Genomic DNA, 12,247 nt, shown 5'->3' with positions numbered 1-12,247 from the left:
TGAACTGGTATCTTCTTTCTCCTTTTATGACTCCTGAACATCTAGGGTTTTTACTGACAGCCTATCACTCAGAATGTTTTTCTTTCTGAAGCAGAACTCTTTCAGAAAAGAAAATTCAGAAAGCCTAGTCCAAGAATAGCAGTGACTCTATTTATATTTTGATTAATTATATATGTTTAAAGCACACTACATTCCACACCCTTAAATAGGGAATATTTGAAATACTTTTCTTTCTCTCTTAAGGAAAAAAACACATTCCCCATTCTTTTCCTACAAGATTTCACCATGCTAAATAAACACACTTTACATGATCAAAAACCCCTCCAAGTAAACTGAATTTAAATACATTTTTTTCAATGAAGCTTGATAGTTAGGCAGCAGCTCCTCATTCTTTCCCTATAAGATTTCACTGTGCTAACCCTGAAAAGGACAACCCTGATCTTAGTTGAAAAACCCAAAGTACTTGCCTTTCCAGTCTTCTCCATGCTTCTGTAACTAGTGCTTCAACTAGCGGGTCATGGGCCTCAAAACCAAACCTCAATAAAATCAAGAGAAAATAATTTTCTATACAGAAACATTTTAAAATTATTAAAAACATACATGCAGTAAGGATTATAATGCAAAAGTAAACCACAAGTTATTATATTCTTACACAATCAGTCCTTATTTCTGGTCTGGTCTCATTTCAGTATTCTGATTTCTTGGTACAATCTAATAAACCCCTATACTTTATCCCATGCCCTTCTCATCCTTTTATCTGTACATTTCAATGACCTCCACTGAACAATAAAAATGTTCAATGATATATTTTATGTTAAAAGTACACCTAACACGTACTACTTTGCTCTGACCGCAAAAAATATTTCTATAGGAAAAAGTCTGTAAAATAAAGAAAAACTTTAAGTGGGTAATAAAAAATCATTTATAACTCTGCTACTCATAAATATCCACCATCATTAACTTGGAGCATTTCTTTCCAGTTATTTTTCTACATACTTAAAGACATATACATATTTCTTTTACATTTTTATATCCTGCCTTTTTCAGTAAGTTAACATTATATTGTGGACATTTTACCCATATCATTACATATTCTTCAAAACATAATTTTTGGTGGTTGTGTACTATTAATTATGTGAATAAATTATCATTTAAACATTCACCAACTTACTAGGATCTTAGTTTTTCAATATTATAAACAATGTTGGGATGAATAACCATGTACAAGAATCTTTTTTTTTTTAATTTATTTATGTATTTATCTATTTTTGGCTGCTTTGGGTCTTCATTGGTACACGCAGGCTTTCTCTAGTTGTGGAGAGCGGGGGCTACTTTTTGTTGCGGTGTGTGGGCTTCTCATTGCGGTGGCTTCTCTTGTTGCGAAGCACAGGCTCTAGGCACGTGGGCTAGAGCTGTTGTGGCTCACCAGCTCTAGAGCACAGGATCAGTAGTGGCGGCGCAAGGGCTTAGTTGCTCCGCTCCGCGGCATGTGGGATCTTCCCAGACCAGGGATGGAACCTGTGTTCCCTGCATTGGCAGGCAGATTTTTATCCACTGCGCCACCAGGGAAGCCCAAGAATCTTTACATGTATCTCAGATTACTTTCTTAGGATAAATCTTAGAAGCAAAATTACTGGGTCCGAGGACATTTTTATAGTTCTGGATACATATTATACCACCAGAAGCATATGGTAGTTCCTTCACTAACAATGCAAAGCATATACCTTCACTAACAATGGATATTTTCTATATATAATTAAGCAATATATATTATATGTTGTACATATAAAAATCTTTTTAACCGATTTCCACATCTTTATAATGTTAAGGCTAGGTTATTTTTTCTCCTAAAAGTCAAAGACTTTCAGGTTGAGTCATGAAACAAAATCAAACTACATGCTATTTTAAAAACTTGAAAACAAAATTATATTTTACTCTTAAAATCCTTTCCTCACTAAAATATGACTTAGGAGGGATACACAGAAATGCGGTTTGGGGGCAAATCACCATGAAGCAGCATTTCTCCATCTGTGCAGTGTTCTTGTGAGGTGTTCAACACAATGTTTTGTGGATAAGTAAGTTTGGAAAATATCCCCACTGAAAGGTTCACAATATACATTAGCATATGTATATTGAAGAGTCCTGCAGGCTCTGAATGCTCTGAAGTCCAATAAAGATCTGTTTAATTTCGTCTGATTCAGCATTTTCCAAACTAATATGACCACTGAGAAAACAAAACTGATTATCATACACATCCCACGAAGTACCTCAGAGAAAAAACTTTGCAAATCTGAGAAAGATCACCAAAAAAGGGATGTCACTCTTTTTTAGTCTAACACCGCCCACCAGAATAAGTAAAGCCTTAAGCCCCTTTCTTGTATACGCTGACACCCTAATAAAAACAACTGTATCTCTGCTTTATACAGTGCTGACATCTATAGCTACTTAAATGGCCCTTGCACCCTGGATAATTTCACCAATGAGACTAACAAACAGATTAATTTTAACTTTTGTGTCCTTTTTCCCTTTATATAGCTGCTCAATTCTTCATTTAGGGCATCCAGCTCTTCTGAAGGCTGGATTCCCTTGAGAATGATGTAAAATTTCTTTTCTTTTTAAATTTTTTCCCAACCTTATTGATATATGATTAACAAAAATTGTATACATTTAGGTTGTACAGCATAATGTTTTGATATGTATATACACTGTGAAATGATTACCATAATCAAAGAATATCCTTTAAATATCCTTTAAATATCTTTAAAACATTAGATGATCAGGGCAATTCCCTGGTGGCTCAGTGGTTAAGAATCCACCTGCCAATGCAGGGGACATGGGTTCGATCCCTGGTCCGGGAAGATGCCGCAGAGCAACTACACCCGTGTGCCATAACCACTGAGCCCACCGTGCTGCAACTACCGAAGCCTGCTCACCTACAGCCTGTGCTCCGCAGCAAGAGAAGCCACTGCAATGAGAAGCCCGCGCACTGTAATGAAGAGTAGCCCCGCTTGCCACAACTAGAGAAAGCCCGCGCGCAGCAACGAAGACCTGATGCAGCCAAAAATAAATAAAATTAAAATTAAATTTAAAAAATTAGCTTATCAGGAAAAAGGGAAAAAAACATTTTTTTCCGTTTAGAGCTTTTTAGAAAATTAAATATAAAAATAAACTACAATCATTTCTATAAAATCTAAAAGTACATTACTTACTGTTGTATGATGTATAACACATTCACCAAGGTATTGTCATTCATGAATTCCATTTTAGTTGTAGCTAAATTATGAAGAGTAAGAAATTGGGGATGGTCTCTGATACATTCCACATTTTTTAACAAGCTGGTCTTCTGCTTTTGAAACTGCCAAAGCATACTGAGTGCACATGCCACTTGCTTTTCTGAAAGTATGGCTTTGTTTTTTTCAATAAGATCAAATATTTGCTCTTCATCTGTACACTTATTCATCCGACTAAGTAATGGTTCGAAACTAAAGGGTCGAAACTGAAACACTCTCCAGGAGAATGGACAAATAGCTCTTAGGCGAAGCATATTGTAAACAATCAGTCTAGGAAAAAAAACTATCTTTTCATTTATATCACAAATTTTCTTACGTAAAGAAAACCATTTGCAACTAGCAGTCAGATGCAATATGCTGGTATAAAAATAACTGTTTTTCCTTCATGTAGCTTGCTTCCATTATGATGACTCCAAATCCCATTCCAATATGCAATTTCTGTAAAGAAATCAGTTTAACAGAGTTATAACTATCAAATTCCAAAATTCTAATTAAAATAACAAGCTTTTCCTCCATTAATTACACACTTTGTTCTTAGCCTGAACCTGAGAGCAGGATTTAATCCACAACTAAATATCCAGGAAAAGGGGTTTCCTTCCACACTCTATTTTATTTATTTATTTATTTTATTTTAGTATTTATTTTTGGCTGCATTGGGTCTTCGCTGCTATGTGCGGGCTTTCTCTGGTTGCGGTGAGCGGGGGTTATTCTTTGTTGCGGTGCACAGGCTTCTCATTGCAGTGGCTTCTCTTGTTGCAGAGCAAGGGCTCTAGACTCGTGGGCTTTAGTAGTTGTGACACACGGGCTTCAGTAGTTGTGGCTCGCGGGCTCTAGAGCGCAGGCTCAGTAGTTGTGGCACACGGGCGTAGTTGCTCCGCGGCATGTGGGATCTTCCGGCACTAGGGCTCGAGGCCCACGACCCGCATTGGCAGGCGGATTCTTAACCACTGCGCCACCAGGGAAGCCCCCCACACTCCATTTTAAAAATGATAAATCTGACACTTAACATGAAGTTTTCAAATTTGACTATAAAAGCAGAAGGGGAAAAAAAAAATCCCAACCCAGAAAGAAGCATCTTTTTAAATAGAAGAATAAAACTGCAATAAATAAACATTTTGCCTTTATAGTTTCTACGAAGAGTAGCCATTAATTCAGAGCCATAATAAAAAATGTTTTTTTCAGAGGGATGATTTCTGGTATATTTGCTTTCAAGATAATTTCTCGCTCCTTTCTCCTTGTACACTAAAAGAACTCAAACAGTTTAATCACTATTGACCTTAAGTAGGTTTTAAGCAATAAATGAGATGATTAAAGCCCAATCAGGACATATGAAGAAATCAAGTAATGTAGTTGCGTAGTGATGCAACAGGAGAACCAAAAACAATAAAGAAAAAGAATAATTTGTTTTTAAAATATATTATAAATGTCTATATTTCTAGTTGAGAAACAATGGTTAGAAAAGCTGGGACTAAAATCCTATCATCTAACACTGCTGCAACATTTTACAAAGGACTTTTAAAATACGTTATCCCATTAAATTCTCTCAATTAACCTGCCAGGTAGATGCTATCATTTGCATTTTACAGAGAAAAGCTAGGTTCAAAAAGGTTAAAAAAAACTACTCTAGTACTAATGAAGCTGAGACAACCACCCAGTTCTTTCAACTTGAACATCCTCATTACATTAACAAACCAACACTAAAAGTATGCCTCAGAATCCTATGGCTAGGCCAAAGAAAAAACGATGAGACAATATTGACTACTTTGTGGCAATCTGTACAGCATCCCGACCCAAGCCGACTTGGATCACACACATACACAAAAAACTCTGCACAAAGCAGAGTCTCCTGCCTATTCACATCTGAAAGTGGAAAGAACCCACTGGTTACAATACCAAGGTGTCAAGTCCCCAGCTAAGTGACCTTGGGGAAGTGACTTAACCAAAGGAGGGGCCTTGGGACTATAAATGACAGATAGGTTACCCGCCGTGAACAGGTATTGTGCAGGATACACAACGACACCCTTGGCAAATGGCAGGCATCCTCCCCGCTTGGCACACAGTGGAGCTGAACGAATGAATTTGGTCTCCCGGTCCTGGCTGGGAGAGGGATCAGCCCTGCCCTAGTCCTCCGCGCTCCGGGAAATCCAATACCCGGATGAAAGCCTCCGTTTCTCAGCCGAACCCAGGGTCCCGGCCCGAGAATGTGCTCTGATTAAAAAGAAAACCTATCGCCGCCAGCCGGCCGGGACCTGCGGGCAAGTTTTTCCTTCAACGCCAGAGAACTTTTCTGATGGATCGCGGTTAAGCCTGGTTACGAGGGCTCAGAACTCCAGCCTATTCCACGTCTCCCAGCAAGGGACGCAACAGGCTCGGTTGTGTCGCTCACGCCTCCCTCATATCCCAGAGTTTTTAGCCTTTCCTCGAAAGACATCACCTTACCTCTCGTGGTGTCCGTCCCCAAACCATGAAAACAGGCCGGGCGAACACAGCGTGCACTACCAGACGCACGCACTACACGCCCAAGGGCACGTCGCGGCGAGGTCGGCGGAATAGACGTCGCTTACGCATTTGGTAGGAATTCTGGGTATTGTAGTTCCTCATTGAGACACTCGGGCCACACATCTTGAAGTTATAGGTCCTTAGGGCACGTGTTTCTCAACTATATGAGGTTTTCTCCCAGTCCGTGAAGACTGATATTTTTATAATATACAGTAGAAATGAATACTTAGAAAAGTGAAATTTGAAAACTTAAACATGGAAAAGACACGTCCAGATTTTTATTTATGTTCAACGTGTATGGAATAACTATCGAATGCTATAAAAGCATCAAATTTCTCTCAGTTTCTGCACTTGCGTAGTGGTAGGCAGGTACCAGTTCCAGACCACAAAAAATTTAAGAGCTTTATTGAGAAATTATTTACACACCATACGATTCACCCATTTATGGTGTATAATTCAGTGGCTTTTCTTAATTCAGAGTTGTGGAACATCACCACAATCAATTTTAGAATATTTTTATAACTCCAAAAGGAAACTCTGTAACCATTTAGCAGTCACTCCCCCCACACCCCTAACACCCTAGGCAACCACTAATCGCAGAGCACTCTTGGAGTAGCACTGATTTGGATTGTTGGAAACTAGATCAACTGGTAATAAATATGAAAACTGAGGTCGATCTGAATGCACAGGACAGAAGGGGTTTCAGAACAAATGTGAGAAAAAGCATAGGGATGAGACTCAGCATGACCTGTGTCAATGCCCTTCAGTCAAAGACCACCAGGAATACACCTAAAGTTGGAATTACTGGTTGGCTGCAATGAAGCAGAACACACCCTAAGGGGTGTCAAATTAAGATGGTGTTAGAAAGAACTTACTATAGTATTTGGCCTTGTGTTAAGTGATTCAGGGGTTTAAGAGGGACTTTTCTATACATTAGCTGCTGTGAGAATTTCACTGAGTATTTTAATAAACTTTATCTAGAAGGCAGAAAGAACGAACTGAGGTTGAAGCTGTAATTGGTAAAGAAGCAGCCCTCACTCATATTAGCTAAGATAAGTGGATGTTTGGTCATTTTTTGTGGTTTGGACAATATTCTTTTTTTTTAATAAATTTATTTACTTATTTATATTTGGCTGCGTTGGGTCTTTGCTGCTGCACACAGGCTTTCTCTAGTTGCAGCAAGCGGGGGCTACTCATTGCAGTGCGTGGGCTTCTCCTTGCAGTGGCTTCTCTTGTTGCGGAGCACAGGCTCTAGGCACGCAGGCTTCAGTAGTTGTGGCTCATGGGCTCTAGAGCGCAGGCTCAGTAGTTGTGGCACACGGGCTTAGCTGCTCCGTGGCATGTGGGATCTTCCCAGACCAGGGCTCGAACCCATGTCCCCTGCGTTGGCAGGCAGATTCTTAACCACTGCACCACCAGGGAAGTCCCGGTTTGGACAATATTCTTGTTTTTGTCTGAGTTCAGGTATAATTACGGAATGGTCTTGTTTTGGTCTTGACCCATCAGTCAGAGAGTAACCTTGTTTCATGTTGGCATTCTGTGCAATTGTTATGTTCAACAGAATACCAAGGCTGAGCTATGAGTGCCAGATCAGCTCCTGGCAACAGTAAGGCCTAAATGATAGTGACAGGACAGTTTCTTCACTTGTTAGGGGCTGTTTGTCTCCTTCTCACCTGTTTGTGGAATTATTAGGAGATGAGTCTAAGGAACAAACAGATGCCAACAGCTTGCCTTCCTCTAGAAACACTGTCCATGTGAGAAAAGAAAATCCTTTTTGTTTAGTCACTGTTAGGGACTTTTTCCTTTACTTGCAGCCTACGGCATTCATAAAATACATATTTATATACAAATCACACCTGAGAACAAAACTAGGGTAATAATTTAAATCCACAGCTATAAAATTTCATTTTAGCTAATGATTTAAGTCATGAAGAAGTATCTTTTACAAGGGCTGAGAAGTGGTTAACAAAGGGTGGCTCTAACTTTCCTCTTAGTAAATGTCAATGCCCTTCAGCCAAAACCCACCAGGAACCTGCAGTTGATGGACTTCTTGTTACAGCTCAGGAAAATGAACACTGTAGGAAACCATTTGGCAGCTCAATAAAAGAGTGTTAGAAAGAACCTCTTACAGGATTTGGGCTTTGGTGGGTAATTTCGGGGAGGGCCTAAGGAAGATGAGGTTTGCCCTATCTTGGGTGCTGTCAGGAAACAGGGCAATTCTGTGATTGGGTACCTTAATAAATTTTAACTATAGAGAAGGCTGACCGAAGTGGGGATAAAGCTGAAATTGGTAAAGAAGTAGCATTCATTCATTTAGCAAAAGGGGAATCTTTGGTATTTTGTGTTGCATAGTGAATTTGTCTGATCTTGATGTTCTATGAGATTCCTTATTCCCACAGGAGGCCAACATGCTTTAAATTGTGCCAGATTAGTTTGAAATAACATTGATGCTTAGCTATGAACATCAGATCAGTTTCCAAACATCAGGAACTGTTTTTCTTTTTTATCACAAGTTAATGAATGCTTTTTCTCCTGGAGTAATTCTGCCAGTAAAAAAATGTGTTTGTTGGATATAACACCAAAATTATTGGCACCAAGAGAACAAAATAGGTTAACTGGACTTCATCAAACTAAAAAAACTTGTATGCATCAAAGGACACTATCAACAGAGTGAAAAGGCAACCCACAGAATGGGAGAAAATATTGCAATTGATGTATCTGCAGGGATTAATATTTAGAATATGTAAAGAACTCCTACAACCCAATGACAAAAAGATTTCTTTAATGGGCAAAGGACTTCAATAGACCTTACTCCATGGCCACAGGCACGTGAAAAAATGTTCAAGGGGCTTCCCTGGTGGTGCAGTGGTTGAGAGTCCGCCTGCCGATGCAGCAGACACGGGTTCGTGTCCCGGTCCAGGAAGATCCCACATGCCGCGGAGCGGCTAGGCCCGTTAACCATCGCCGCTGAGCCTGTGTGTCCAGAGCCTGTGCTCCGCAACCAGAGAAGCCACAACAGTGAGAGGCCCAAAGTGTATGTATTATGTGACCCAATAATCTCACCTCTGGCTATCTTTCCTACAGATTTATAAACCTCAATATATAAGGATATACATAAAAGGATGTTTATTACAATATTGTTTATATTAACCAAAACTTGAAACAACTGAAATGTCCAATAGGAGAATGACTAGATAAATTATAGTATGCCCATACTATGGAATGCTGTATAGCTATCAAAGATGTTCATGGTTTTTTTTTTTTTTTTTTTTTTTTTTTTGTGGTACGCGGGCCTCTCACTGCTGTGGCCTCTCCCATTGCAGAGCACAGGCTCCAGACGCGCAGGATCCGGGGCCATGGCCCACGGGCCTAGCCGTTCCGCAGCATGTGGGATCCTTCCGGACTGGGGCACAAACCCGTGTCCCCTGCATCAGCAGGCAGACTCTCAACCACTGCGCCACCAGGGAAGCCCCTATACTTTTATTCAAATGAAAGCATAATATGTAATATGTGTGATGTGATCTCATTTTTGTCAAAGGGAGGGAGGAAGGATACTAAATAAGGATTTTTTAATGTTACAATAGGAATAGAGAAGAGTATCATTGGATACCTCAAGGAAATGTAATTGGAAAGGGTTAGGGGCAATTATTAAATTTTAAACCTCTATAGAATGTTCAAATTTATACACTTGTTTATATTACTGTGAAATATATGTGACAATAGACATGCACTTTTAAAAAGTTAAACATAATATTGGCAATATAATAGAAAATTAGAACAATAATTTATTTATCTATGGGTAGAAGCAAAAATTTTCATTGTTCTAAAGTAAATGTAGGTTAATTGTAGTAGTCCAGCCCATCTACTTCCCCTCTCTTGGTATCAGACTCCATACTTCACACTACAAAGACTGAAATGACCCAGGCTAGACCAAATCTAGTACTGCTTCAGGACCTTGGCCTATTAGATGGGTAATGATGTCTGCTGTAATGAATAAAGCCAAATATCAATGGCTTAATCTACAGAATTTGATTTCTCAATCACATCACATTAAAACTAGTGGGTATCCCTGGTCAGTGGAGGACTTTTCTCCACACAGAGATTCAGGAAACTAGGCTTCTTCAATAATCTCCCAAGCCTTTAAAATACTCTGGATCCAGCTGATGGAAACAGGAAGAGATGACATGGAAAAGCACAGCACTTCATAAATATCTTGGTCTGGATGTAATACACATCATTTTCATGCACTTTCCACTGATGAGAAGTATTTGCATATGCTTACTCAGATGCAAGAAAACGTAGTTCTTAGCAGGACAGACATTTCCCCGTGACACCCCTTACTTTGTAAGGGGAGGCACAAACATTTCCCAGTGACATCCCTCACTTTGTAAGAGGAGGCACAAACATTTCCCAGTGACACCTCTCACTTTGTAAGGGAAGGCACAAATTTGGGGGCTGTCACTGCAATGCTAATCGAAGACTTTTCTGGCATTTTATAATTGGAGCTGGCAGAGACTCCGTTTATCAAGATGTGACATAGCCTCTTGAAAGAGTCAGTCAAGAGAATGAAGCCAAAAAACAGGTAAGTAGAATTAGACAAGAGAGAAGTTCTGTGACATTCCATCTATTTTTTCTTCTCTGTATTGGTTATACACTGCTGTATAAAATACATGCCCAAACTTAATGAATTAAAATAACATTTATTATCCCACAGCTTCTGTGGATCAGAAATTCAGAAGTAGCTTAGCAAAACAGTTCTGGCTCACAATTTCTAATGTAATTGAACTCAGATGTCAACAAGGACTGGAGTTATTTGAAGGCTTGACTGAGGCCAGAGGATTGCTTTTAAATGGCTCACTCACATGGCTGTTGGCAGGAGGCCTCAATTCCTCTATGGCTTTTTCCAGGAAGCCTGTTTCTTGCCACACGTGCCTCTCCATAGTCTGCTTGAGTGTCTTAAAGACATGGCAGCTGATTTCCCCTAGAGTGACTGATCCAAGAGACACAGCAAGGAGGAAATCAAAATGCTTTTATGACATAGTCTCCAAAAATCACAAACTATCACTTTGCCTTAGTCGTTGGAAGAAAGTCACATTAAGGAACTTACGGACATGTTTTTAAAGCCACCACAGTGTCCAACAGTTTTGTTTCACGAAGCAATACATTCCCAATTTTACCTAAACTACTTCAAGCTGGGCATCTCTTATTTGCAAACGAGAGTTCTCACTAATATTGGAATCAAACGGCACATACAGGGCTTCCCTGGTGGTTCAGTGGTTGAGAGTCCACCTGCCGATGCAGGGGACACGGGTTCGTGCCCGGGTCCGGGAAGATCCCACATGCCGCGGAGCGGCTGGGCCTGTGAGCCATGGCCGCTGAGCCTGCGCGTCCGGAGCCTGTGCTCCGCAATGGGAGAGGCCACAACAGTGAGAGGCCCGTGTACCACCAAAAAAAAAAAAAAAAAAAAAAAAGGCACATACAACAAAAATATTGTACAACCACTTCAGAAAACTCATTGGCAGTATCTACCAAAGCTGATTCCATCCACACCCTAAGATCCAACAATTCCATTCCTAGGTATATTTCCAACATACGTGCAAAATATATGTGCTCCAATATACCAGATTCAAGAATTTCATAAAAACTTTATTCATAATATCTAAAACTCAAAAACAACACAAATATCCATCTAAAGTAGAATGGATAAATTATTCAATACCCATTGAGATGGTCAATTTTATGTGTCAACTTGACTGGGCCAAGGGCTACCCAGATTAAACATTATTTTTAGGTGTGTCTGTGAGGGTGTTTCTGGATGAGATTAGCATTTGAACTGGTGGACTCAGTAAAGTAGACTGCCCTCCCCAATGTGGGTGGGCATTATCCAGTCCATGGAGGGCCTTAATAGAACAAGAAGGCACAGGAAGGAGGAATTCACCCCTTCTGCTTCCTGCCTGGCTGCTTAAGCTGGGATATTGGTCTTCTGCCCTTGGACTGAGATTTTCACCATCAGCTCCCCTGGATCTGGAACTTGGACTGGAATTATACCACCGGCTTTCCAGGGTCTCTAGCTTGCAGACAGCAGATTGTGAGACTTTTCAGCCCTCATAATCACGTGAGCCAATTCTTCATAATAATTCTCTTCCTATTTATATCCTATTCCTTCTGTTTCTTTGGAGAACCCCAACTAATACACACATATAATGGAGTACTATACGGACATTAGAAATAACAAACTATTGTTGCACGCAGCAATATTGATAATCTCACAAACACAACGTTGAGCAAAAAAGCTAGCCACAAATGAATATATATGCATAATTCCATTTATATAAGTTTCTAAAACAGACAAAACTAATATATGCTGATGGAGCTCCAAATAGAAATTATCTTTGATAGGGGTGGGGTGATAGCATTATGGGGTGGGGGTATGAGGGGCGCTTCCAGGATGCTGATAT

The 12,247-nt window shown here is 39.9% G+C and overlaps 1 protein-coding gene across 5 annotated transcripts in view; it reads right to left on the bottom strand.

Annotated features, from left to right (window-relative positions):
- Positions 1-5,850, bottom strand: part of FASTKD1 (FAST kinase domains 1) — a 33,819-nt gene extending 27,969 nt beyond the window's left edge. The window contains exons 1-3 of one of the 5 annotated variants that reach the window (XM_067741618.1): positions 5,730-5,850; positions 3,210-3,728; positions 468-536 (exon numbers count right to left, since the gene is read on the bottom strand). In XM_067741618.1, the coding sequence (XP_067597719.1) occupies positions 468-536; positions 3,210-3,544 (404 nt within the window). In that variant the 5' untranslated portion in view covers positions 3,545-3,728; positions 5,730-5,850. Of the gene's footprint in view, positions 1-467; positions 537-3,209; positions 3,729-5,729 lie in introns of those variants that run through there. The other 4 variants (XM_067741622.1, XM_067741619.1, XM_067741623.1 and 1 more) reach the window with 4 other exon arrangements.
- Between the last annotated feature and the right edge of the window lie 6,397 nt (positions 5,851-12,247).

The sequence above is a fragment of the Pseudorca crassidens genome, chromosome 6 (assembly GCF_039906515.1).
Source record: "Pseudorca crassidens isolate mPseCra1 chromosome 6, mPseCra1.hap1, whole genome shotgun sequence".
Lineage (NCBI taxonomy): Eukaryota > Metazoa > Chordata > Mammalia > Artiodactyla > Delphinidae > Pseudorca > Pseudorca crassidens.
Note: the sequence above shows the minus strand (reverse complement) of the source record. Positions and strands in the feature narration are given on the sequence as shown.